Source organism: Pseudoliparis swirei, chromosome 15, assembly GCF_029220125.1.
Source record: "Pseudoliparis swirei isolate HS2019 ecotype Mariana Trench chromosome 15, NWPU_hadal_v1, whole genome shotgun sequence".
Classification (NCBI taxonomy): Eukaryota; Metazoa; Chordata; class Actinopteri; order Perciformes; family Liparidae; genus Pseudoliparis; species Pseudoliparis swirei.
In genome coordinates, this window is record NC_079402.1 from 20,508,811 (window position 1) to 20,535,970 (window position 27,160).

General features: G+C 43.0%; 3 protein-coding genes across 4 annotated transcripts; 1 reads left to right on the plus strand and 2 right to left on the minus strand.

The window, feature by feature from the left end:
* Positions 1-9,031: 9,031 nt before the first annotated feature.
* Positions 9,032-12,946, plus strand: grp (gastrin-releasing peptide). The gene is given in 4 exon segments (XM_056433215.1): positions 9,032-9,185; positions 9,686-9,824; positions 9,887-10,142; positions 12,720-12,946. Coding segments are annotated over 4 exon segments (603 nt in total). The 3' UTR covers positions 12,774-12,946.
* A 1,552-nt stretch (positions 12,947-14,498) lies between these two features.
* Positions 14,499-24,714, minus strand: rx3 (retinal homeobox gene 3). Of its 2 annotated transcripts, none has more exons than XM_056433259.1 (5): positions 24,627-24,714; positions 17,793-17,844; positions 17,155-17,654; positions 16,599-16,837; positions 14,499-15,707 (listed from the first exon to the last, which is right to left on the minus strand). In XM_056433259.1, exons 3-5 carry the CDS (start codon positions 17,411-17,413, stop codon positions 15,285-15,287), a joined length of 921 nt encoding a protein of 306 aa, XP_056289234.1. In that variant the 5' UTR covers positions 17,414-17,654; positions 17,793-17,844; positions 24,627-24,714; the 3' UTR covers positions 14,499-15,284. The 2 variants fall into 2 exon arrangements, with proteins under 2 accessions (XP_056289234.1, XP_056289235.1); XM_056433260.1 differs by having other exon boundaries at positions 17,155-17,677.
* cplx4a (complexin 4a) lies at positions 20,037-26,426 on the minus strand. Its single transcript, XM_056433261.1, has 3 exons — positions 26,090-26,426; positions 24,627-24,714; positions 20,037-21,625 (listed from the first exon to the last, which is right to left on the minus strand). The coding sequence occupies exons 1-3, from the start codon at positions 26,251-26,253 to the stop codon at positions 21,398-21,400; spliced, it is 480 nt and encodes a 159-aa protein (XP_056289236.1). The 5' UTR covers positions 26,254-26,426; the 3' UTR covers positions 20,037-21,397.
* Between the last annotated feature and the right edge of the window lie 734 nt (positions 26,427-27,160).

Below are 27,160 nucleotides of genomic sequence, written 5' to 3' on the forward strand. Positions count from 1 at the left end.
AGCTGCACGCGACGAGCTGGCATATGCTGCATTGTCAAATTATTGTATTTGTAACGACCGGGGCGACAGGTGTTGTAGAACGTATGTATCATCGCTGTCCGTGACTCGGTGCTCCTTCAACATCGCTCTTGATTTGGAAAAGTTTAGAAAACTGTCAATCCTGTTTGTGGCGACACAGTAAATGTCACAAAGCATAAAAAGAACTCCACAAGAATTAAACATGTATATATATATACACACTACCGTTCAAAAGATTGGGGTCATCCAGACAATCTTGTGTCTTCCATGAAAACTCACTTTTATTTATCAAATGAATTGAAAATTGAATAGAAAATATAGTCAAGACATTGACAAGGTTAGAAATAATGATTCATATTTGAAGTATTAATTTTGTTCTTCAAACTTCAAGCTCAAAGGAAGGCCAGTTGTATAGCTTACATCACCAGCATAACTGTTTTCAGCTGTGCTAACATAATTGCACAAGGGTTTTCTAATCAGACATTAGTCTTCTACGGCGATTATCAAACACAATGTACCATTAGAACACTGGAGTGATAGTTGATGGAAATGGGCCTCTATACACCTCTGGAGATATTTCATTAGAAACCAGACGTTTCCACCTAGAATAGTCATTTACCACATTAACAATGTATAGTGTGTATTTTTGATAAATGTTATCTTTATTGAAAAAACAGTGCTTTTCTTTGAAAAATAAAGACATTTCTAAGTGACCCCAAACTTTTGAACGGTAGTATATATATATATATATATATATATATATATATATATATTTACTGCTGTTGCGTAAAGGTCAGATATGCTGGTACAATTTCACTTTTTGGGGTCTCATAATAATCCTAGTTTTATTCTGATTCACAGGTTTCCCCTCATCCTTTGAATAAAACACACATTGCTGAAGTTAATATTTTCTCTTATTACTTCTACTTCAAAGACAATGTTATATGTTTACTATCTGGCAGCTGTGCAGTTTGGAGTTTTACATTTTACGTAATAAACACATTCAAGTGGCAATAACATGTCATTGCATCAGTAATACAATCCCATAATACTGTATAGAGTATAATAATATAACATCTGGAAAGTGGGACCGTGCATTATGGGTACTATTTGATATGTCAAGTGGTGGTATGCACTGAAAAGGAGTATTTAAAGACTGTGGCATTAATAATGGTAGCGAAAGTAAGTTCTACTGAAGGATAAACCAGTGATTTAGTATATTGGCCCTTCAATAAAGTTATGAGTTTCACAATAAAACATACGGTCAGAATCAGCTTATAGCCAAAGCCAATAGCATGTTGTTACCTTCGCATTGAAAATGCCGGAAGGTTATGTTTTGATCGCCGTGTATTTATTTATATATTTAGAATCAGAATCAGAATCAGAAACAGGTTTATTGCCAAAGAATGAATGTTTTCACAAACAAACGAGGAATTTTTTTTGGTGGAAGGTGCAACATTTGGACATGACAAACAACAATCAACGCAAGGAGGGAGGAGGAGTGGGAGGAAGAGGGAGGAGGAGGAAGAGGAAGGAGCGGGAAGAAGGAGGAGAGAGGAAGGTGGAAGAAGAGGTGGTAGTCCTGGGGGTGACAGTCAGTCAGTCCCGGGGTCCATTGATGAGCCCGACCGCCGTCGGGAAAAAGCTATTGGTGTGGCGGGAGGTCGTGGTCATGATGGGCTGCAGCCTCCTCCCGAGGAGGGACTCGAACAGGAGTGTCCAGGGTGGGAGGGTCGGCGACAATCTTTCTGGCCCGCTTCAGTGACCTGGAAGTGAACAGGACCTGGAGGAAGGCAGATTGCAGCCGATAACCCTCTCGGCCGGCGGATGATGCTCTGCAGCCTGCGCTTGTCTTTGGCTGTGGCTGCAGGGTGCCAGGCGGTGATGGAGGAGCAGATGATGGACTCAACGATGGCCGTGTAGAACTGTACCATCATCTTCCCTGGCAGGTTGAATTTCCTCAGCTGCCTCAGGAAGAACATCCTCTGCTGGGCCTTCTTGGAGATGGAGCCGATGTTCAGCTCCCACTTGAGGTCCTGGGAGATGATGGAGCCCAGGAAGCGGTAGGACTCCACAGCGTCGGGGAGTCACACAGGATGAGAGGGCGGGTGGGGCTGCATTCCTCCTGAAATCCACAACCATCTCCACTGTCTTCAGAGCGTTGAGCTCCAGGTTGTTCTGGCTGCACCAGGTCACCAGGTGGTCAGTCTCCCACCTGTGGCGGTCTCGTCCCCACCAGAGATGAGTCCAATGAGGGTGGTGTCATCCGCGAACTTTAGGAGCTTGACGGACTGGTGACTGGAGGTGCAGCTGTTGGTGTACAGGGAGAACAGCAGAGGAGAGAACACAGCCTTGGGGAACCCGTGCTGGTGGTCCGGGAGCCTGAGACGTGTTTCCCCAGCCTCACGTGCTGCTTCCTGTCGGTCAGGAAGTCTGTGATCCACCTGCAGGTGGAGTCGGGCACGTGCAGCTGGGAGAGCTTGTCCTGCAGCAGGGACGGATGATGGAATTGAAGGCAGAGCTGAAGTCCACAAACAGGATCCTGGCGTGGGTTCCTCGGGAGTCCAGATGCTGGAGGATGTAGTGAAGGGCCATGTTGACTGCATCGTCTGCAGACCTGTTGGCTCTGTAGGCGAACTGCAGGGGTCCAGGAGTGGGTCGGTGATGGTCTTGAGGTGTGACAGGACCAGCGTTCAAGGACTTCATGACCACAGAGGTCAGGGCGACGGGCCTGTAGTCATTGAGTCCTGTGATCTTGGGTTTTTGGGGACGGGGATGATGGTGGAGGCCTTGAAGCAGGCTGGAACGTGGCATGTCTCCAGGGAGGTGTTGAAGATGTCGGTGAACACCGGAGACAGCTGGTCAGCACAGTGCTTCAGGGTGGAGGGGGAGACGGAGTCCGGGCCCGCTGCTTTGCGGGGTTCTGCTTTTTAAACAGCCTGTTGACGGCTCTCTCCAGGATGACGAGGCGTCGCTGAGTTGATGGAGGGTGCTCCAGAGGTGTGAGCCCCTGATGGGCTGGGGGAGGGTGGGCTGATGGTCTGTGGCTTGTTGGTGGGGCTGTGGGGGATTGTCTCAGGACTGCTCCATTGTCTTTCAAAGCGGCAGTAGAACTCATTTAGCTCGTCTGCCAGAAGCACATTGTTCATGGAGTGGGGTGATTTGGGCTTGTAGTTGGTGATCTGCCTGAGCCCTCTCCAGACAGAAGCAGAGTCGTTTGCTGAGAGCTGCTGTTGCAGTTTCTCAGAGTACAGTCGTTTAGCATCTCTCACCGCCTTGCTAAACCTGTATTTGGCCTCTGTGTACAGGTCCTTGTCCCCACTCCTGAATGCCTGGTCCTTCTGCAGTCTTAGCTTCCTGAGCTCCGCTGTGAACCAGGGTTTGTCGTTGTTATAACTCACCCTGGAGCTGGATGGAATACAGCTGTCCTCACAGAAGCTGATGTAGGAAGTTACAGCCTCTGTGTACTCATCCAGGCTGTTGGTAGCAGTCCTGAAGACATCCCAGTCAGTACAGTCAAAGCACGCCCGTAGATCCTCCAGAGCCTCACTGGTCCACTTCTTGAACTTCCTCACCACAGGTTTGCAGAGCTTTAGTCTCTGCCTGTATGAGGGAATCAGATGAACCATGGCGTGGTCAGAGTTTCCCAGTGCAGCTCGAGGGACGCGTGATAGGCCCTGCTGATTGTTGTGTAGCAGTGGTCCAGAATGCTCTTCTCTCTGGTAGGGCATTTAATTAACTGTCTATATTTAGGAGTTCGTGGCTGAGGTTTCCTTTGTTAAAATCCCAGTACAATAACTAAAGAGTCCGGGAAGGTCCGCCCACACGCCGTATCTGTTCAGCCAGGGTCTGTTGTGCCTCGTTCACGTTCCCCTGCGGCATGTAAACTCCGGCCAGGATGAATGAAGCGAACTCACGTGGGAGTAGAAGGGTTTGCAGTGAATGATAAAGATTCCAGGTCCGTGAACAGTGCTGTAGAATCACCGCTACGTCGTTGCACCAGCCGTTGTTGAGGTAAAAGCAGATTCCTCCACCCTTTTTTTACCGGAGAGCTCCGTGGCCCGGTCCGCTCGGAACAACTGGAAGCCAGCGAGCTGGAGCGCAGAGTCTGGTATCGAGCCACTAAGCCATGATTCCGTGAAACACAGAACGGAGGATGAGGAGAAGTCTCTGTCTCTCCCACCAGCAGCTGGAGTTCGTCCAGTTTGTTGCACAGTGAGCGGACGTTGAGAGAAATATGCCCGCAGCGCTGTACGAGATCCCGTTTCGTAGCCGCATAAGCGCCCCGAACGCTTTCCCTCTCCGCCGGCGTTTCACCACGTGGCGAAGGTGAGCACACCTTTTACAAAAATGTCCAGTAACTCCACAGAAGTTAAAAACGTTGGAAGTAAATCCGCTGGAGTTGTTCCCCTGATGTTCAAGAGCTCTTCTCTGGTGAAAGAGCTCTGGGAATCTAACAGAAAACAGTATTTAAAACGAAAACAATAAAAAACATCGCGCACCAACACACCGAGGCGACCTTTCGCGGCGCCATCAGGATAGGATGCGTGTTATTCGCAAAACTCAAAAAGTATTGAACCGAATCGCATGAAATTTGGTGGGATGATTGTTTATTATCCGGGGACCAGTTGATTAGATTTTGGGATCGATCGGATCAAAGGTCAAGGTCAAAGGTCATGAACAGGTCAAAATCTTTCGCAGAACTCAAAAAGTATTGAACGAATCGCATGAAATTTGGTGGGATGATTGTTTATTATCCGGGGACCAGTTGATTAGATTTTGGGATTGATCGGGTCAAAGGTCAAGGTCAAAGGTCATGAACAGGTCAAATCTTCTTGAATCACATGGAATTTGGTGGGATGATTGGTTATTATCCGGGGACCATTTGATTAGATTTTGGGATCAATCGGGTCAAAGGTCAAGGTCAAGGTCATGGAAAGGTCTAAATCTTTTTTTTTACCATAGCACGATACATTTTTGTCCAATTGGCATGCAACTAATGCCAAAATGTTCATAATTCAATGCCCAATCTTGTGATATGCGAAGGTATGCGCTCTACCGAGTGCCCGTTCTAGTTTTTCTTGTTTCGACCATTTTTTGCCTTAATGCCCAGACCAAACTATTGTAATGTTCATCATCAGAGTGGTTTTCTCAGACTTAAGCAAACTAAACCAGGACACCAAAGATATTCTGATTATATTTGTATTATATATATATATATATATATATATATATATATAGATACTGTATATAAATATATATTTTTTTATTACATATATATTTATATATATATAATTTTATATATATATATAATATATATATATTACGCACTATACTGCTGGACTCTTATGTGCACTTGTTGTTATTCTTCCATTTTGACCATGTAATTTTATGACCCCACAATAATGAAATATTAAACTTTAGATCCATCTGAAGGCTGGACTACTTCCAACTATACTTTTTACATTAAGATTTTGCATTAAAAACGCTTAACTTTATGAAATATGATGTTTGCCACATGAAGTTGAAATGTGCATCATCTCGACCTTCAACATTGAAACGCTTCTTCAATAATTATGATTCAATTATAACCCAGAGGAAAGAGGACAGAGGCCATTCTGCATGTTTATTATGTACAGGCTATCTTTTGGGTTTACTATACTGTACACACACTTTGCTATGAATACCTTTTATTATTAAACAATCTGAACGTTTCCTGTCACACACACACAAACATACGTACACAAACACACACACACACACACACACATTGCGAAACGGAAGCAGTTACGCAGAGAAGTCCCGTCCATCTCCGTGAAGTGACGTCGACACCTCCCGCTTATCACTCTGGACAAACAATGGCGAGCAATATTAATTGCGCGCTCCAGATGATAATTGTGTCATCGTCGCTTTGCCACCAGCGGGTGCTTTCTGACGCACGTGCGGCTCGTGACCCGAGGGCCATTTAACTTTCCTCAGGAACTCATTTCTATCCAAGGCGTCGGTGGAGTCCGCAGCAGCTGGAGCACGTGCGCTTACCCGCTGCGCACAACTTCCCTCCACGGTGCACATCTGTTCTCAAGTGATCCATCGAGCTGAATAAGCGCACCCGCGGGCACAGAGATACCGCAGTTCATCTGTGACACTGCGCCTGATGGATACCACGGGCGGAGTGCGCGCGCTGGCGCAGACCGGTGTGGCCACTTCTGATCCTTCTGGCCACGATCCTGCGCGCGTCGCACTGCTCGGACAGTCCGGCAGCAGCTGTTGGCAAAATGTATGCACGCGGCAACCCCTCAGTATAAACCCATTGTATATTCATTTTTCTCTGGGACCCCTTTTTCTTTATGTTGATTTCTAATTTCCCATTTAGGGGAACTTAGAGAAAAAATTTTTTTATTTTAAGTCCCCGGCGGATCTTGCTTTCAAACTTCTCAGAGATAGATTCACATCAGCTCCCATACTCACCATTCCAGATCCCCAGCGCCAGTTTATGGTCGAGGTGGATGCTTCCAATGAGGGAATTGGAGGGGTACTGTCTCAACGTTCTGCAGAAGACAACAAGATGCATCCATGTGCTTACCTGTCGCGGAAGTTGACAACGGCAGAGCGGAATTATGACGTGGGAAACAAGGAATTGTTAGCTGTAAAAGCTGCCCTCGAGGAATGGAGACACTGGCTAGAGGGTGCAGAGCAACCGTTTTAGTCTGGACAGATCACAAGAATCTAGAATATATAAGAAAGGCTAAGCGTCTCAACTCCCGCCAGGCCAGGTGGACACTTTTCTTTAGTAGATTCAACTTCACACTCTCTTTTCGTCCCGGTCTCAGAATCAAAACCCGATGCTTTGTCTCGTTTACGATCCCGAACCACTTGCGGTAGAGCCCAAGACCATCCTTCCACTTAACCGGGTGATCGGAGCCTTTTCCTGGCAAGTGGAGTCAGACGTTAAAGAGGCAAATGTCATGAATCCAGCGCCTAGCGAGTGTCCCAACAATCTGCTGTTTGTTCCTGAGGCTCTTCACTCCAAGGTCATCCACTGGGCTCACTCATCTGTGCTTCCGTGCCATCCGGGAGTAGCAAGAACAATGTTCAGGATTCAACAACGTTTCTGGTGGCCATCCATGAAGAAAAATGTGGCCGAGTATGTAGCGGCTTGTCCGGTGTGTGCGTGTAATAAGACCTCATCTCAAGTTAAGATGGGCTTGCTCCACGCTGCCGATTCCCCATCGCCTTGGTCACACATTTCGATGGATTTTGTGACAGGATTTCCTCATCCAGAGGCAAGACTACGGTTCTAACAGTGGTTGATCGATTTTCAAAGATGGCTCACTTCATCCCATTGACCAAGCTTCCTCTGCCAAAGTCACCGCAGAGGTCATGATGAATCACGTATTCAGGATCCATGGATTCCCTAATGACATTGTTTCCGACAGGGTCCACAATTCATTTCCGCCTTCTGGAAAGAGTTTTGTCGACTCATAGGTGCCACCGCAGCCTGTCATCAGGATATCACCCTCAGTCAAATGGACAGTCGGAGCGCCTGCACCAAGTACTAGAGTCTACGCTACGTTGTCTCGCCTCCGCGAACCTGACCACCTGGTGTGACCATCTCACATGGGACGAGCGTGCCCACAATACCCTTCCACGGCGGCCACAGGTCTCTCTCCATTCCATTGTGTCAATGGTTTCCAGCCTCCACTTTTCCCTAACAACGAGGAAGAGGTGATGGTTCCATCGGCACATGCCATGATCAGACGTTGTCGCAGAGTTTGGGCTGGTGCTCGCCAGTCTCTTCTCCGAAGTTCAGCTCGGATGAAGGCTGTTGCGGAAGTTCATCGCAGGGTCGCTCCCTCCTACAGTCCAGGCCAAAAGGTTTGGCTCTCTACCAAAGACTTACCACTCCATGTCGCCTCAAAGAAACTGGCTCCGAGATTTGTGGGTCCGTTTCCAGGTAGAGTCATCAACCCGTCGTCTTGCAACTCCCAGGACCTTGAGAGTGCACCCAACATTTCACGTTAGTAATCAGAGTGGGTTTCTCAGACTTGCAAACCAACCAGGCACCAAAAAATTTTTTTATATTTGGGTGATTTTATATATCGTAATATGGAGGTCATAATATGTAGGAACATATTTTTATACTAAGGTTTATTAGTAGAAGCTATAGCTGCTTATATATATCGTAGACATACTTGGACTCTTATCACACTTGTTGTTATTCTTCCATTTTGACCATGTACTTTTATGACCCCACACTAATGAAATATTAAACTTTAGATCCATCTGAAGGCTGGACTACTTCCAACTATACTTTTTACATTAAGATTTTGCATTAAAAACGCATAACTTTATGAAATATGATGTTTGCCACATGAAGTTGAAATGTGCATCATCTCGACCTTCAACATTGAAACGCTTCTTCAATAATTATGATTCAATTATAACCCAGAGGAAAGAGGACAGAGGCCATTCTGCATGTTTATTATGTACAGGCTATCTTTTGGGTTTACTATACTGTACACACACTTTGCTATGAATACCTTTTATTATTAAACAATCTGAACGTTTCCTGTCACACACACACACAAACATACGTACACAAACACACACACACACACACACACATTGCGAAACGGAAGCAGTTACGCAGAGAAGTCCCGTCCATCTCCGTGAAGTGACGTCGACACCTCCCGCTTATCACTCTGGACAAACAATGGCGAGCAATATTAATTGCGCGCTCCAGATGATAATTGTGTCATCGTCGCTTTGCCACCAGCGGGGTGCTTTCTGACGCACGTGCGGCTCGTGACCCGAGGGGCCATTTAACTTTCCTCAGGAACTCATTTCTATCCAAGGCGTCGGTGGAGTCCGCAGCAGCTGGAGCACGTGCGCTTACCCCGCTGCGCACAACTTCCCCTCCACGGTGCACATCTGTTCTCAAGTGATCCATCGAGCTGAATAAGCGCACCCGCGGGCACAGAGATACCGCAGTTCATCTGTGACACTGCGCCTGATGGATACCACGGGCGGAGTGTGCGCGCGCTGGCGCAGACCGGTGTGGCCACTTCTGATCCTTCTGGCCACGATCCCGCGCGCGTCGCACTGCTCGGACAGTCCGGCAGCAGCTGTTGGCAAAATGTATGCACGCGGCAACCACTGGGCAGTAGGTAAGAGACGACTTCATATGTATGACTTCATCTTCTTCTCATGCGGAGCCTCGTGTTCTCTTATCGATTGATTTGCTTCAATTTGCGCCATTTATGGTGATACGATTCAGAGAAAATCATAGGATTATACATATTTGTACTATATTTAGAATGTATTAACTTATGAATCCTGCTTTATGGGACCTTCGCTAATTTGAACCCAATTGTTTATGATCAGAATGTTAGTTTATTGATTTATTCATTTAGATTACTCTGGGACTTTGTCAATAATGTATATGTTGTATTCTCTGAACAGGTTCACAAAACAATATTACAGTGAACTAAAGTAGCCTCATTAAATATATCTCTTATGTTGACATATATTGTGTACGTTGCGCAACGTTTTAAAAAAGTGAGGATGTTCTATTCCAGCGTAAGGATCATGCATTAAAACAAATGTAAGGGTTGGAAAAAACGATTTATTCCGGAACAGTTAACGCATCATTACGTCCAACTCACAGGTCACTTGATGGGAAAGAAGAGCATCGACAGGGGCAGGGACTACCTCCCCCCCTCAGAGACAGACCAGGACAGGGACTACCTCCCCCCCTCAGAGCCAGACCAGGACAGGGACTACCTCCCCCCCTCAGAGCCAGACCAGCACAGGGACTACCTCCCCCCCTCAGAGCCAGACCAGCACAGGGACTACCTCCCCCCCTCAGAGCCAGACCAGCACAGGGACTACCTCCCTCAGAGCCAGACCAGGACAGGGACTACCTCCCCCCCTCAGAGCCAGACCAGCACAGGGACTACCTCCCCCCCTCAGAGCCAGCCGGGGTCACACAGAGACTGATGGAGGCTCTGCTCCAACAGAAGACCCAGAGACGGAGGAGGGTGCAGCCATAGGCTGCAGACGCCAGGCGGCTGCGGCTGCGGAGCGGCTGGAGGGAAGAGGACAGAGACAAATCTCTCAGAGAGGTCAGTTTGTGGATCATCAGTTTATCAGTGAATCTTGACATGTTAGCAGTTTGTAAACAAGATGTAATGGTTGCATCTCTTTCTCCGTTGTAGATGTCGGTTGAAAGGGGGCCCCAACAAGTTTTTTTCCAGGTCTTACCCAAGGTCAACTCCCACTCAGTTTCCCCTGCAAAAAAATGTTGGATTAAAATTTCGGGGCCATATAAAAAATGTGGAGTAGTAGGGCTTGCCGGTTCTTAATAAAATTTTTAAGATGGGTTTACCGGGGCCCCCATTTGGGTAAATTTGATTTTTTGTAAGGACCCCTCATAAGGCAAATCTTTAAACATGGGATCTTTTAAAAAATGGCTCATTTACCCCATTGCCAATTCCCCTTGCCAAAGTAGCAAGGTATGGTCCTTTTCGGCCCAGGTTCCCCTAATGACATTGTTTCGACAGGGTCCACAATTCATTTCCGCCTTCTGGAAAGAGTTTTGTCGACTCATAGGTGCCACCGTCAGCCTGTCATCAGGATATCACCCTCAGTCAAATGGACGGTCGGATCTGAACCAAGAACTAGAGACTACGCTTCGTTGTCTCGTCTCCAGAACCAGACCACCTGGGTGACCATCTCACATGGTCGAGGTTGCCCACAATACCCTTCCTCTGGCGTACAGGTCTCTCTCCATTCCATTGTGTCAATGGTTTCCAGCCTCCACTTTTCCCTAACAACGAGGAAGGGTGAGTGTTCCATCGGCACATGCCATGATCAGGCGTTGTCGCATGAGTTTGGGCTGGTGCTGCCAGTCTCTTCTCCGAAGTTCAGCTCGGATGAAGGCTGTTCGGAAGTTCATCGCAGGGTCGCTCCCTCCTACAGTCCAGGCCAAAGGTTTGGCTCTCTACCAAAGACTTACCACTCCATGTCGCCTCAAAGAAACTGGCTCCGAGATTTGTGGGTCCGTTTCCAGTGTCCAGAGTCATCAACCCGGCGTCGACGCTTGCAACTCCCCAGGACCTTGAGAGTGCACCAACATTTCACGTTAGTAAGATCAAGCCGGTGTGTGAGCACACTGTTCCGCCTCAAGCCCCTCCACCGCCCAGTTCTTTGAAGGGGTGACGTTTACAAGGTCCGTAAGCTACTGGAGGTCCGTAATAGGGGAGGCAAGCAATTCCTGGTAGACTGGAAGGGTTACGGTCCTGAGGCTAGAAGCTGGATAGCTGCTTCATTTATCGTGAACAAGACTCTTATCCACGACTTTACAATCAGCCTGGGCCATCAGGAGTTGGCCCTAGAGAGAGTACTGTTGTGCACCGACAGATATGTAGAGAGGTTCAGGTCATTATGTTCGCTTTCTCTCATTCCAGGCTTCCTGATTGTTTTCACCTGTCATCACACCTGTCTCCTATGCTCATCAGTGTCAGCCCTCCCTGATTGGTCCCACCTGTGTCTTGTTACCATGTGCTTAAATTCCCCTGTCTCCCAGTGTTCCTTGTCAGTTCGTCTGGTCTTTTGCCATGATCAGGTCGGGTTATGTTATGCTCTTGAAAAGGTTTTTGATCCCTCACTACGTGAGCGCTTTCATTTTGTTCACTGCAGAACCGAAAAATAAAGTACTTACAAATACTTTATCTCTGTCTCCCGGGTCGTGCAATTGGGTCCTACTTCCTAAGTGTCTGAGGTCGTAACATATATTTAGAATGTATTAACTTATGAATCCTGCTTTATGGGACCTTCGCTAATTTGAACCCAATTGTTTATGATCAGAATGTTAGTTTATTGATTTATTCATTTAGATTACTCTGGGACTTTGTCAATAATGTATATGTTGTATTCTCTGAACAGGTTCACAAAACAATATTACAGTGAACTAAAGTAGCCTCATTAAATATATCTCTTATGTTGACATATATTGTGTACGTTGCGCAACGTTTTAAAAAAGTGAGGATGTTCTATTCCAGCGTAAGGATCATGCATTAAAACAAATGTAAGGGTTGGAAAAAACGATTTATTCCGGAACAGTTAACGCATCATTACGTCCAACTCACAGGTCACTTGATGGGAAAGAAGAGCATCGACAGGGGCAGGGACTACCTCCCCCCCTCAGAGACAGACCAGGACAGGGACTACCTCCCCCCCTCAGAGCCAGACCAGCACAGGGACTACCTCCCTCAGAGACAGACCAGGACAGGGACTACCTCCCCTCCCCAGAGCCAGACCAGCACAGGGACTACCTCCCCCCCTCAGAGCCAGACCAGCACAGGGACTACCTCCCCCCCTCAGAGCCAGACCAGGACAGGGACTACCTCCCCCCCTCAGAGCCAGACCAGGACAGGGACTACCTCCCCCTCTCAGAGCCAGCCGGGCTCACACAGAGACTGATGGAGGCTCTGCTCCAACAGAAGACCCAGAGACGGAGGAGGGTGCAGCCATAGGCTGCAGACGCCAGGCGGCTGCGGCTGCGGAGCGGCTGGAGGGAAGAGGACAGAGACAAATCTCTCAGAGAGGTCAGTTTGTGGATCATCAGTTTATCAGTGAATCTTGACATGTTAGCAGTTTGTAAACAAGATGTAATGGTTGCATCTCTTTCTCCGTTGTAGATGTCAGACCTGCTTCTTCTGGCGTCGGACCTGCGAGACAATCACTCCACCTGAATGCAAGCCGAATTATAAGAAGAGTCTGCATCACCTCCACATATTCACATTGTCTGTTTGTTTCTGCTGTAAAGAGTATGCCGGGAAACGCAGTGGAAGATTTTTTTTGTATCAGTAATTTAAAGTTTATTACAGACCTGACAAAGTTATGTTTCATGGACTGAGAAGGTGGAATAAATTGAACGTGGTGATAACTGCATTGTGGATGTCTCATCATGCTTCTCACGACACTAGTATACACTTTTATTTATTCATCTGTTAACGCACGTTCAGTGTTTTAATTTTTAACGTCATGTAACGCTCATGAAGCTGACTCTGTATTCTGCGCAGTAACCCGTTTGTACCACTAGATGGCGCACAGCACCCATTCTGAGAGCACCGGCAGTTAAAGCCCCATAATGGAGTTTTTCCCTTGGAGCGCCCCCTTCAGTATTTAACGTTTACTTCAGTGTCGTAAATACCCAGTTACGATAGATGCAGCCTCGCATACACTTGTATTGATGACCAGACGAAGTCAGAAACCAAGAAATGATGTCAACCGATAAGGTAAGAATATTCAAAGATTTTACATAAATATGACTGCATAGTTTTATTCATTGTGATATCGGAGATGAATGCTAACCTAACCAAAATAATGACAATTTAGTTTAGATGAAATACCGATCGCGTTTTCAGCCTATATACGTTGTTTTCTAAATGTTTGAATGTGGAGTACGTGTGATCGAATACAATATTGTTGACAACACCAAAAAGCTACATATTCATAATTTACATTGGAACGTGTAATTCATTACAAGAGACTTCGCTTGCTTCGCCCTTATACTGTAGCTGCGAGCGTGGACTGGCACTATATGACATTACGTAATCACTACCAGAAAGCAGGTCGAAGTACATCCGCCCCGGATCGGGCGGCTCCAGAATCTTACATAGCGGAGTTATTTCCCCACAGACCCCCGATGGCAATAGCGGAGGCGCAAATCGCCATATTAAAATTCATTGTAACGGCACAATTTTTTTCAAGCTTTTATTTTAAGGTACAATTGTTGCATAATGTTACTTTAACTTACCAGCGAGGTGAATATTATGAATATAATTACAGATGAAGAAAGCAGTTTCTATCCCAGTCAGTGAGCTTTGATGCTGCGTTCTCCCATCTGCACTGAACACTAACACACCCCAGTGTGTATTTAGGACAGCGTAGACGATGACGGGGACTATTGTTATCTCTCAAGTCATTAGACAATAGGAAATGCTAATTGAAACAATTTGATGACACACATCTTTTTTTTCTTAAAGCAAAAGGAAACTGTTATCTTCTGTCTTCGTCCCTCATTTGTCGCGGATGATTGGCGAACAATGGAGGTACAAGTCACTTTCACCCTGTCATTATGAGACTAATCCCATGGAGCGAATAGAGTTTTAAAGTTAATGAGGAGCAAATAAGTGGGTTAACAAACCTGTAAAACAGAGGGAGGATGTCTGGAAGTTTAAGCTGCTCCATTCTTGTCGTTTAAGGGGAATGATTAATGTTCAAGTGGTGTGAGGTGGATGCCATGAAGAGGTGAAATAGATGTGTTGATCTAAAGTTCATTCACATGATGTGTGGCCGTGTGAGAAAGTGTTCCCAAACTCAATTTATTATCAACAACATGTAATTAAACAGCTGAAAATGTCATTTCTTCCCCATTTAGTGTAAAATAAGCTATTCTGCTTTTTTTACTTTTGCATCACATATTCCTGATGTATCTATTATTTCTTGTAAAACACAATTAGCCACAATGTTATGAATTTCACATATGAAGTTTATTGTGTAGAGAAATATTCACATTTGTTAAATGTTTCATGATGGAGATCAAACAGCAGCAGGGAAGGAAGGATGAATGAAAATGAGGACTAGTGCTCCATTTACAAAAGCAGAATAAATACGGGTACTAATGGACTTGTTATATTTGCAGCATATAACACTGGATGAGATAATAAACAAATGTAAAACTCAACAGTAAATACAATTTTCAGAGAAGAAACACATGTCATCAGTGTTCAGTCTCATATTTTTACAATAATTTCACATTAATTTCAGATAGTTGCTTATAAGGGGGACAATTTACTCCCTTTATCTTACATTTACAGTCAGAGATTTTATGAATTGTTTTTAACACATTGTAATGAAGTCGTGAGAATCTTAGGATAATAAGTGATAATGAATGTACAGTATTTGTCAATCAAAACTTCTCCCCTATACCTCCGCCTCTTATAAACAGTTACACGTATACTTCTTCATTGTGTCACAAACCATTTATTCAACGTCTATACACTGCTCATGTTCATGGGAGAAGAAACGGATTACCCTTAAGTGACGAGGATGTCTCTCTAATCCTGGACGTCAACTGTAAATTTGACTCTTTTAAAAAAACAATCCCGTCTGCATGAGGATGAAGTCGGTTCCTCGAAAAGATGCATGAGCACGATGCATTCTGGGATTCGATGTCCGTGTTCAACCTCCACTCGGCATCACCACGTCTTCCCAATGGACTGAATGTGTTCCTTGGCCTTCATCCTCAGCGAGGCAATGCTCGAGTTCCTCGGGTCGGCTGAGCAGTGGTACGCCGGGGGAGGAGGGCACATGGAGCCCATGTGGGGCAGGTGAGGGCCGTGTCCCAGGGCAGGGGGGTTGAGGAAGGAGGCCGGCACGGACGGGGGAGGAGAAGGCGTGTAAGTGCACGGGAGTCCCTGCGAGCCGGCGATGAAGCCCGGGAGGGACTGCAGGGAGGTGGAGGTGGTGATGGGGGTGGAGAGCCAGGGGTCCAGCTGCAGACTGGTGGGAGAGCGGCTGAAGGAGAGCAATGAGGAAGAGGAGGTGTCCTGGAGGTTGATGGAGCTTACCTCCAGCTTCTCCTGCCGACGCCATTTCGCCCGCCGGTTTTGAAACCAAACCTGGAAAGAAAGAGAATTTAACTTTTCAATTCGACTGGACTTATTAATAGAACTTAACTCCTGACAGGAAAGTGAACAGATACACACACTATAGAGAGGAGAAGAGACAGAATATCATGTAAAGCTCAAAACAATCAGACATAAAAATATATAATTGTGTAAAATATAAGATTATGTGAAAGTAGGAAAATATTTAGAAATATGGAGGATAACAACATGAGATATGAGTGAAAATAACAAAGCACTTTGCATTAAATTGTAATGCCATAAATAAGAATTAGTGATTGTTCCAAAATAAATGAATTGAATTGATGTTTGTTCAGTTCCTTTTATTTTTCAATCGCTGATAAAAAGCCATAATTACATTTTCACATTGTGTTAATACATTTGCACTAAAACACCCACTGTCTTATCTAACCCCAACAATGTGATTTCTATATCAGTTTCATAATTGTGAACCCGTGGCAAGTTAAATATAGGTGCAAATCAAATTACTTTGATTAAATTAAACGAACATGTGACAATTTGTTTCAGTACATTTCTGATGTATCACTTAAATGTAATGTAATAATGGTATAGCTCCCCAAAAGCACACTTTTTATGTAAACATTAAAACTATATCGATAACTTTTTTAATGTTCTATTTATTTGTTCTTCTTTTATTTAATAACATTGTTACAAATATGTGGAGATGTACATATATATATATATATATGTATATATATATTTATATATATATATATATAATAATAGTACTTCGAATTTATATAGCGTTTTTCTAGTCATTTGTATATGACGAGTATCTTTTTTATATATATGTTTTTTACATTATTATTTATGTATGCAGCCATCATGCAGGCCTATATGGACGCGGTGTTCTGGGGTCACTACCTGCACTCGGACCTCCGGCAGGTTGACCTTCAGCGCCAGCTCCTCCCGGCTGTACACGTCCGGGTAGTGGGACTTCTCGAAAGCTCTCTCGAGTTCGTGGAGCTGGAAGGTGGTGAACGTTGTCCGGTTCCGACGGTGCTTCTTCTTGGGGTTTTCATCGTCGGACAGTTTTCCGTCTCCGCCCGGTGAGTCCGGGCTCACCGGAGCTTCAGCCGCGCCGTTTGCGCATGAGCAAACACCTGCGGAGGAAAGAGAGCGTGAGGACCGGGACGACACGCGGGGAGATGACCCGGTGGAGTCCTAAAATACAATTAAGAAAATTACAAGTTAAACAACTTTATTTCCCCCCAAGTATCGTATTAATGTTTTTTATTAATTAATATGTGGGTTTATTTTTGTTTAGCACTTTTAAAGCCAGTCAACCTGTTTGCGCGCTTTCCAGAACACCATAGAGACCAAATAAAGACATTTTATTTATCTACAGGCTAAACTCTTTGTCGACTCAAAATCAGATGTTACGGATAGTTTTGCTTTAAACAAATAAAAATATACTTACTGTCAAAGCTGTCCGAGGAATGGCCCTTCTTCAGCGGGCTCGGTGAGACGTTCCGCTCAGCATCTTTCACCAGGACTTTCTCTGCCAGGCTGTAGCAGGCCGACTTGTGGAAGATGGTGGCCTCTTTAAATCCCAGAATGGCCTCTATGCTGTGGACCGTGGCCGGGTTGTCCCCCGGGCTCTGCGCTGAGCGCGCGGGGGGAGACAGGCGCTCTTCCATCATCATCATCACTTGGGAAGTTGATCCGATAAGCCACATTGGTCGGTGAGGTCCAAAAGATGGTGACAGTTAAACAACTTTTTTGTTCCCTTTCTTTCTTCAAATGTATCGCTACTCTTTGTGTTTTGGTAAAGTTGTAAATGGAGAAAAACAAACCGAGTGGAAGACTTGAGCCCGAGACGCACACCGGTCCGCCTGTGTTGCTCAGTGGAGATGGAGCATCTTCAGGGGAGGCTTTTAAAGTGCTGCCTGCTGCGGGACTGCTCATGCGGGACCCCCGCTGCACGTCAGAAAGGGGACGTCCTGTTGGATTTAGGGGTAACTTTGCGCCCGAGCAGGCACCAGCGCGCGCACGCCCTCCCTTTAACTCCTCCCCATCTCAAGTGCACGCGCCAGTGCTGCCTCTAAACCTACTTACATCAATCTTAAAACCATCTTTCCACTCCTCCAGATGTCATGTTCATGTCAGTCTGTGGAGAAAAAAAAGAGAGGAAGATTAGGCCCACAGATTAAGGTACAGCAAAATCATAATTACAAGATTTCTGGTCAGAACACAGATTGCAAGACGACAGCTTAATATTTAATCAAAGCGTCAAGATATTGTTGCCAAACCATTTTGACGCGAATCAATATTACACCCTCCCCCAGCCTTTGGGTCATTTTGACCCGATTCAATGTTTCACCCTCCTGTTACCTTTATATTTACTAACATATTTTACCCTTTGGGTTCAATTTGACGCCAGCAATTAAAACCTCCAGAAAATTATTAGAATTAATATTGTTTTCCAAGTTTAAGTGTGAGGCACTTTATGTTTGTTTGTTGACTACCGAAAGAACACCGACATTAAACATTGAATGGGGTCAAATTAATCCTAAAGCGGGGGGAGGGTGTAATATTGATTCGGGTCAAAATGACCCTAAGGCAACACAAGGGTTAAGGACAAATCGTGCACCTCGTGCCACATGTTGAAGGGAAAAAAACAACCTTTATTGGCTTATTCAAATCAATTAATTCTATTCAGTTCAGTTTATTTGTAAAGCCCAATTTCACAAATTACAAATTTGTCTCGGAGTGCTTTACAATCTGCACACATAGACATCCCTGACCTTTGACCTCACATCGGATCAGGAAAAACTCCCAAATAACCCTTCAGGGGGGAAAAAGATTCATAAATTCATAAATCATAAATCAGAATTAAACTCTGCAGACTTTCTTTAACCATAGGTGGCAAGTCAAAGAGTGTAAAAAAAACCAAACAATAACAATGTTGGGCTATAACCACTTAACAGCAAACAAAGATTGACAGCAGTGTGGTAATCCTTCTTAAGGGGATTACATTATTTTACTCAAAAGAGTTAAAACCCCTGAAACTATTTAGCCTTTCCTAATTACAGAAGGTGACCTTATCCTTTGTTTGCCTGAGAGCGGAGGGGGGGGGGGGGGGGGGGAGATGCTGACTGACCACTCGTTTAATGAACGGCAACAAGTTGAGACTTGAGCACATGCAGAAGTAAATTTTTACAGCAAAACTTTTGTATTTATTTTTAGAGGCTGTTGCACGTGAGGAGCTCTGACACAGTGATGCAGCACTCACGCATCAGGACTATAGGTTGTTAAGTTATAAGGTGTCTGAAAAGTTTAATTTAGTGTTTAAATTGATGCCATTTGTATTGTTAACATTTGGAACAAGCTGAATATTAAGGTTTCAGTATCATGAGCTCTCTGCCAGCTGCTGGTCTTCAGCGGTCACAATATTGAGGAGAGGACCGACAACTTGCTCAGACTTTATGTCTGGTCAAATGATGAACTCAAACTAAATGTGAAAGTCGTTGTTTCGTCATATGAAATATGGGATATATTATTATCATTATTATTATTATGGCATGTGTCCACCGTTCTAAATTGAACCTTTAAGCCAGTTCAACATGTTGGGACCTTCGCTGTTTCGTCTCTATGTCCAAAGATAAAAAACATACAAATGTAATGTTCACCTCTCGAGCTCATTCACTAATATAACATTTATTGTTGTTTAATCCACAAAAAAGAATTTGAACATTAGCCATATGAACAAAATCCTCATCCTGTTGGGAGAGCCCACAGAGCTGCAGCAGAGCACGTCTTTAACACACACACACACACACACACACACACACACACACACACGCACACACACACAGAGACACACACACACACACACGCACAAATCAAATCATATTACTGCACACATTCACATTCCGTTTATTAGCATTTGTTTGTATATTGTTGGGATTCAGTTCTTGTTATCTGCATTGTGAATGTGACAACATAGTTGTTGTTGTTGTTGTTTTCCTGGAGTGGTGACTGCTTTGGTTGTACAGTACAATGTGCTCCATCAGTACTGTGTAACATCATAGTCATGCAAATAAAGCATAGAGAGAGAGAGCGAGAGAGAGAGAGAGAGAGAGAGAGCGAGAGAGCGACAAATATTAAATAACAAATTTTTTTATGCACCTCCATGTATTTTATGTTATAAGTATTTTATGTTATAAGTATTTTAAAGTTGTGTATCTCGACAAAATGTCCCTGCACGTGTTTCAGGCTCAACATCTTTGATCACAAATAAAATCTAGAAGAAAAGGAAAAGATGATCCCTCAACTCGTGAAGTATTTTTTAACTAAAAGAAGGTTTTGTTTGTTTGTTTATTTATTTCCACCGTCTCATTTAACAACAAAGTGAACATCATGTCACATATATCATTTTAAAATCTGAAACACTACATGACCTTTTATGACAAACCATTTTATTATACTGTGACCATTTTATGAAATACACACATTCCTATGCCACATGTGACATGTTATGCCATGTTGTTGTTTTTTTACTCTATACTAAACCACACTATACTATACTATACTTATACCCTTCTGTGACTTTTTTACTTGTTTATGACATACTTTACTATTACATTAATTTACTATTCTACGACATACAATACTTGGATAATCTTTGACTTTTATGACATAATAAATTATAATTGTTCATACTATCTTATGATTATTTATGACTGACATACCATCACATTTGATGACATTTTAAATACAAGATATGTCATTTTTCAATATACTATAATCTAAATGTTCATGATAATCATAAAATACTATGACTTTTTTGATGACAAGACAATTTTATTTTTACATTTTTAAACATCCTATACTATGACTTTTAGATTTTGGGATATTTAATACGCCATTTAATATGATTTTTTATCACATACTAAACTGTCTTTCATTACTTTCTATGACATATTATACGATGACTCTTTTATGAAATGCTATATTAAAACTTGTATGACTTCTTTACATATTTTGTGACTTTATATGAGATACTATACTTTGAATGTTCATGACATTCATACTTGGGTGGCTAAGTATCCTGTGACTCGATATGTTAGAGTATTTATGTAAATGCATTTCCTTATTTAGTATTTAAAGTTATGATTTGTGCAAATCTCCAAAATGCCTCCGTAAATGTTTCCCGCTCGACAGTTTTTATTACACTTAAAATGTGTATATGAAGAAATTCAAAGTAATAACACCGAAAAAGGAGGAGAAAAAAAATTGAAATGTCCAAACTATAAAGATCACAAACCAACTACATAGCCAACAAAATGACAATTCAAACACTCACACGGGATTGTATTTTTAACTTCACTGTATTTTTTAACTTGACATAACACCACAATACCACGAGGAATCATTCTTATTTTAATGTATTGTGGAAAACCCCTTGAGCAGGTGGTCAGTGTATTGCAAAGATAGATTTTTAATGACTATCCATTTAGTACCGAGCTAGCAGGGAAACATGTACATCATCCTCCGTGGTGATGACGCAACACCCAATCAGATTGCAGAGATCATTTGCTTCGTGGGCTGGAGCCCAGACTCGTTAACACAACTTCGGTCTGCAGATTCCCAGAGAGCGTCAAACACACATTTTCTCGCATTCATCTCTTCCTCCGCCTCCTCATCGTCGCTCCGACTGTTCACATGACGGAGCACTTCTCCTCCGCTTTGCTCTTCAGCTCGGTGACGGTGGCCGAGGCCTTCTCCTTCAGCTGGTCCATGTCCATGTTCTGCAAGTTCTGAAAGTGGCCCATGATGGAGTCCTTGCCCTCCTCCTCCGTGGCGTCCTCGTCCACCATCTTGAGCAGCTCCTCGGGCACGTCCACGTCGTCCCCGGCGATCTCGATCATGTTGTCGTCCTGCTCGCTCTGCGGACGACAACGTCGGGGGGGAAAACGCCCGATTTCAGGGTCATTGTGGTCAATGAAGAACCACATTGGTCCTCATTGGGTCTGCACTCGTATTATATCCATATCTCTATCATCCAAATATAACGGTTCATTTTCAAAATCTTTAAATTACTTTAAACTCACAATATTTTTGGGTGACTGTGTTAAAATTTTATTGTTTATTGTTGTTTTGTTGTTGTTGTATTTTCTTCTTTATTTTATATAAATTTTCTGATTTATTTTGATTTCAATTTAGGATAGGAATATATAAGCATTTTTTTGCTTCTCCCTATACCTTTTCAGTCTTTCTCTTTTGTATATTATATAGGATAATATTGTATTGTATTTGATTTGATTGACTGAATAAAAAAATAAAAAATACAAACAAATACAAAATATGCTGAGTCATTATTTGAGAGCGGTTTACTACACTTATACATACACATTCTCACATTCTTCACACAGATTCGTTGAAATATTCTTCCCTAAAAAATAGGTTGTGACATCCACACGTTCTCAGTACTTTCTAAGTAAAAATGAGGGAAGGCATATTTATGTCATTGAATTATTATTTGGAGAAGTAAACAACCTAACACGTTGATTGAACACTTTTTACAGGATTAATATTCTGTCTGCTTGCCTTATTTAAAAAAAAATGACGTTCATCTTTTACACTCATTGCACACGATTTATCAGAATACACATGAACTCAACACACGACTAATTTGTCGACCAATTTTTTTAAATATGATATTAATTCGATTTTTGTTTTCACAATGTAACACATAAACACTTTCAAATCTAAGATGTTTTTCTGTAATTGAATACAAATGCAGACCAAGAACATCAGCGAGTAATCAGGCAAACGATAAACCGCCAACAGACTCTGGGCTCCGTCGTAATCCAGGTCCCAGTGTCTGCATATATATTCTGCTGTCTGTGTTTTATACATTTTGTGAAGAAGATTTAAGTCTCTTTTGTCTTTACTTGCATGTGACATTTACATCATATCAATGTTATATTGAAAGCCTTTCCAACAAACTCAATCTATAATCACTTAATATCTGGAAGAGTCATGCAACAGGCCGTTTACTTGGACTACTTTAAACTTCAATCTGTGGGATTATCTCAGTCCCGCTTTAGCCTTTCCTCCCGAATCCCAGCGATAGTCTAAAGATATCTCCTACAGCGCTGCACGAGACTCTAATCCATTAGACTAACAGCACCAACTTCCTCTTTCTACTCATAGTGTACACTTGTAACAATATTATTTATTCTAATTTACTCTTTCCATCATGTAGGTGTCTTCTCAACCTCCTGCCCGTTAATTGAAAAGAATTAACAGCAAAAGATCTCTTTAGGTGCCTCATTGTTGGCGAGAAGCCATTTAAAATGCATATTCCAGTTCTATGAAAGACACTTTGTCATTTGTCCTTTAAAAATGGCGTTTACGTTATCGAGAAATAATTAGATTCATGTGTATGGCCTGTGACAATTGTCCACATCGGATATGTGTGGTTTCAATTTAACCCTCCTGTTACCTTTAGGGTCAATTTGACCCCATTCAATGTTTAACGTCCGTGTTCTTTCGGGTCAATTTGACCCCAGGCTGTTTTTCACTGTGTCAAACATAAAAGAAATATCAACTTTTTTATATATTTAAAGGGCTATTTAGGTAGTCAACAAACAAACATAAAGTACCTCACACTTAAACTTGGAAAACAATATTAATTCTAATAATTTTCTGGAGGTTTTAATTGCTGGGGTCAAATTGACCCCAAGGGTAAAATATAAAGGTAACAGGAGGGTTAAACATTGAATGGGGTCAAATTGACCCGAAGGTAACAGGAGGGTTAAAAGACAAAGAGTACAAAGAAATGCATTTTTGTATAAAGTAGAAGACTGAACAGAGTGTGTGGTGCGTCGCGCTGTAAGAGACGCACGCCCCCAGCAGCCAAGGTCACCAATGCCTTCAGATGAATACAGATCATTAGTATTAGAAAAGCTTTATTTTGAAAATTGATCATTAGCCCAAAATACATACAGATCTTCACCAGCAAGCGTTCACCTCTAGATGAATTTACAGGATTACCTCCGCAGGCCGGACCTCTAGCTCAGACCCCAAATCACATTTTTCACCCGGCCGCTGGGCAGTAAGGACATTTGATAAGGACTGAGGAAGGGAGTTCATAATGTGAAGAGCAAACACAACTAACACCTGCAGAAAACCTCCTAGTAAGTGTTGAATTGAAGGAATTTCGAATACCATACGTCTATAACACACTATGATGTAGTCGTAAGCAGATATAAGTGTTTAATAATTCGTCAACAACTAGAAATCCTTATGACATCCATTCGGGGAGGCTGCGGTATGAACAGATATATTGAAAATATCGTAAAATACAGTTGAAACTAGAACTAGGCACTTGGTAGAGCGCATACCTTCGCATATCACAAGATTGGGCATTGAATTATGAACATTTTGGCATTAGTTGCATGCCAATTGGATAGAAATTGACCGCGCTATGGTAAAAATAAGATTTTGACCTTTGCATGACCTTGACCTTGACCTTTGACCTGATCGATCCCAAAATCGAATCAAATGGTCCCCGGATAATAACCAATCATCCCACCAAATTTCATGCGATTCGGTTTAATACTTTTTGAGTTATACGAGGAACACGCATACAAATAAATAAATAAATAAATACACGGCGATCAAAACATAACCTTTCCGCATTTTCAATGCGAAGGTAATAATATAAGCCATGTCTTCATAGGATAATGATTATAATTGTTACTTACAAATGTCCTTCTCTCTGCCTTCAACTACTGTTATTAACCATTTTGTTGGGCGAGCAGAGAGCTTAAAAATACTTTATTTAAAGTCAACCATTATGCCTTTGTGTTCCTATTTAGTTTATTAATATATAGAATACATGACAATCTAAAATATGTGCGCCACAAGAAGTGTATTTACCTTTGGCAGCCGGTACTTTTCTCTGAGGCAGACCCTCAACGTTGCTCGTTCGGCCTTCTTGTGTAAGAAATCTGCATCTCTCTCCATCCTGACATGAAAAAACACAAATATTATGACCACAGGAGCCTTTATTGTTTTCCTCAGGAACGTCCCAGGTTGATTTAATGGAAGAATATTTTTCATTTAATCTACAATATTTTATATCTTTTAGAAATTACAAAGAGGGGAAAGCTGCAAGGGAATACCAGCAGAGGTGAATTGTATGACCTTGAGGTGTCATCGGTGACCCAAAGGTCAAGAGCAGCACAATAAGCATTTTGGTTTTTCTGAAAAATATTTTCCTTCTCATAGTTATTTGTAGTTCTGCAAAGAGATTACTGAAGTCTGAAATCTGTAATGCATGCACAATAATCTATTTTCCTTCATAATTTAATGCCGTTACTATCAGTTTACTTCCCTTAGTTTAACTGTGCTCTGATACACGTTAAAGAAATGTTGTACAATATCAGTGATCCTAGTTTTAATCTTTGAATCAAGTTTTCAAAACAAATATGAATCTTCCATCTTGAGTCGTGAACGGTGTATTTCTGTGTTTTCAAGGCGAGACTCGACTACTTTCCCTCAACTAATTAAAGACGGGATTATGACACCGGGAAAACACGCAGATTTGAAATCAAGCCAAGACATCGCAGCGTGAAACCAAAGCCCAGTTCACGTGGTTTTGAACTAACTATTCTTCTGATGAAATGCTTGTTCTGTTCGACACATTATCCAGATATTTATCCTTTATTATTATTCGAAGAACAGAAGATGTTCTGCCATTTTTGTTTCTATCAAAAAATGTCGTGGTTCAAATTGTGGTCGTTTTATTTTGTCCGAAAATTAACTGGATTATTCTTATGTAATACAGGATCTGCTTAACGGTACAAATGTACTCTGACTCTGAAAACTGTTTGATTGTTTTTCTTTGCTGCACCACCACAGAAACTCCTTAATTTGGGGATTTTTAGTTTGACACTTTCAATATTTTCAGTCCCTAACGCCATGTTTCCGAGCTGCATTTAACAATCGTTTACTTTTTAAAACAAAAACATATCTCACAATGTTACACGCAGCGGTTCTTGTTGCAGAAACAGATTATGAGCGATTATTGATCCATTGGCCTCAGCAGGGATAATATGTTTAAAAATAATTCCACTCTGCTGGTTCCTCTACTCTGACCTTCAGCAACAGAGATCTCAGGAATACAGCTTCCCTCCTCATCAGCTCATGAAAACAATACGAATCTGGGAGTTTACGTTGAATTACGCTTTGGCTAAAAACTAAGGTTGTGCAAAAGAGAGGGAAGTAAACAGTGGAGGGGAGGAGAACACAGCCCGTCAAGGTCAGAGTGGACCTTCTGCAGCCATCCTGCTTTCCCTGGGCCAACATTTAAAATGGAGCCCTGTCCAGATGACACTTACTTCTCCTCCACCACCTGCTTTTGGTACTCTTCATACTCCTCGCGTGTCATCCCCGCTGCTTTGGCCGGATCTGTGGGGGCGGCCTCCTCCTCCTTGTCGCCTCCACCACCGAGCCCGATCCCCGACAGGGGGTTCCCAATCATGCTCTTGAGCAAGAAAGCCATCTTGAGTTGTTGTTGTTGTTGTTGTGTTCACTCGGCGAGGGTGGCAATATTTTCAAAAAGTGAAAGTGATGCTGCTCCCCTGATGGCGCCCGCCGGTTCGGCTTCCAATAGCTGTCAAATCCAGTGGTCGCTCTCTAGCTGACCTGCTGCTTGTCTATGGAGCCAAGGACACACTGACGATAAGCAACAGACACACACACACACACACACACACACACACACACACACACACACCGTAATCTGGATTTAATCCTCCCTGCTCCACTATGCTAAGAGGCAGATGGCCTGTTTTCTCTCTATTTTCAAATCGTGCAGACTTTTGTCGATCTTTCTCTTTATTAATTCTGAAAACTTTGTGCATTTTTGTTGAGGGTGCAGCGCTCATCATAAACGTGTTTTTTGGGGACGGCCGTCCTCAGTTTGGGACCACACATACGCCGCATCCGCCCACTAGGGCTTAACCATATTAGTAAAGTAGTGACTGGCCCGTGTGCAGATTATACTGCTGCGAGCAAGCGGAGAGAGAGAGAGCAGCGGGATTACAGTCGTTCATCCCCCACTGGGGACTTGGGTAATGCCGTGCTATTGTTCAGTGGGAGGATGATTGACAGGAGGATGAGAGGAGACTCTCCGCCCCATCACTGCATCGCTATCTGCACGCTTTGTGGAAGAATTTATAGATCCACCTGAAATTCTTGTCTCCTGAAACATTTCAGAAATGCTTATCTGCCAAATGTCATGTAATCTCTTTAGCTTTATTATTTTGCCTTTATTTATTTCTACAGGAGATGCTGGGATTGTGAGCATGTGACATTAACCTGGATGTTGCAGAATCTTAGACCACGAGGCCCACAATATATTATTTTTTTATTAAACACATACTCCATTGACTACCGTCTCAAACACT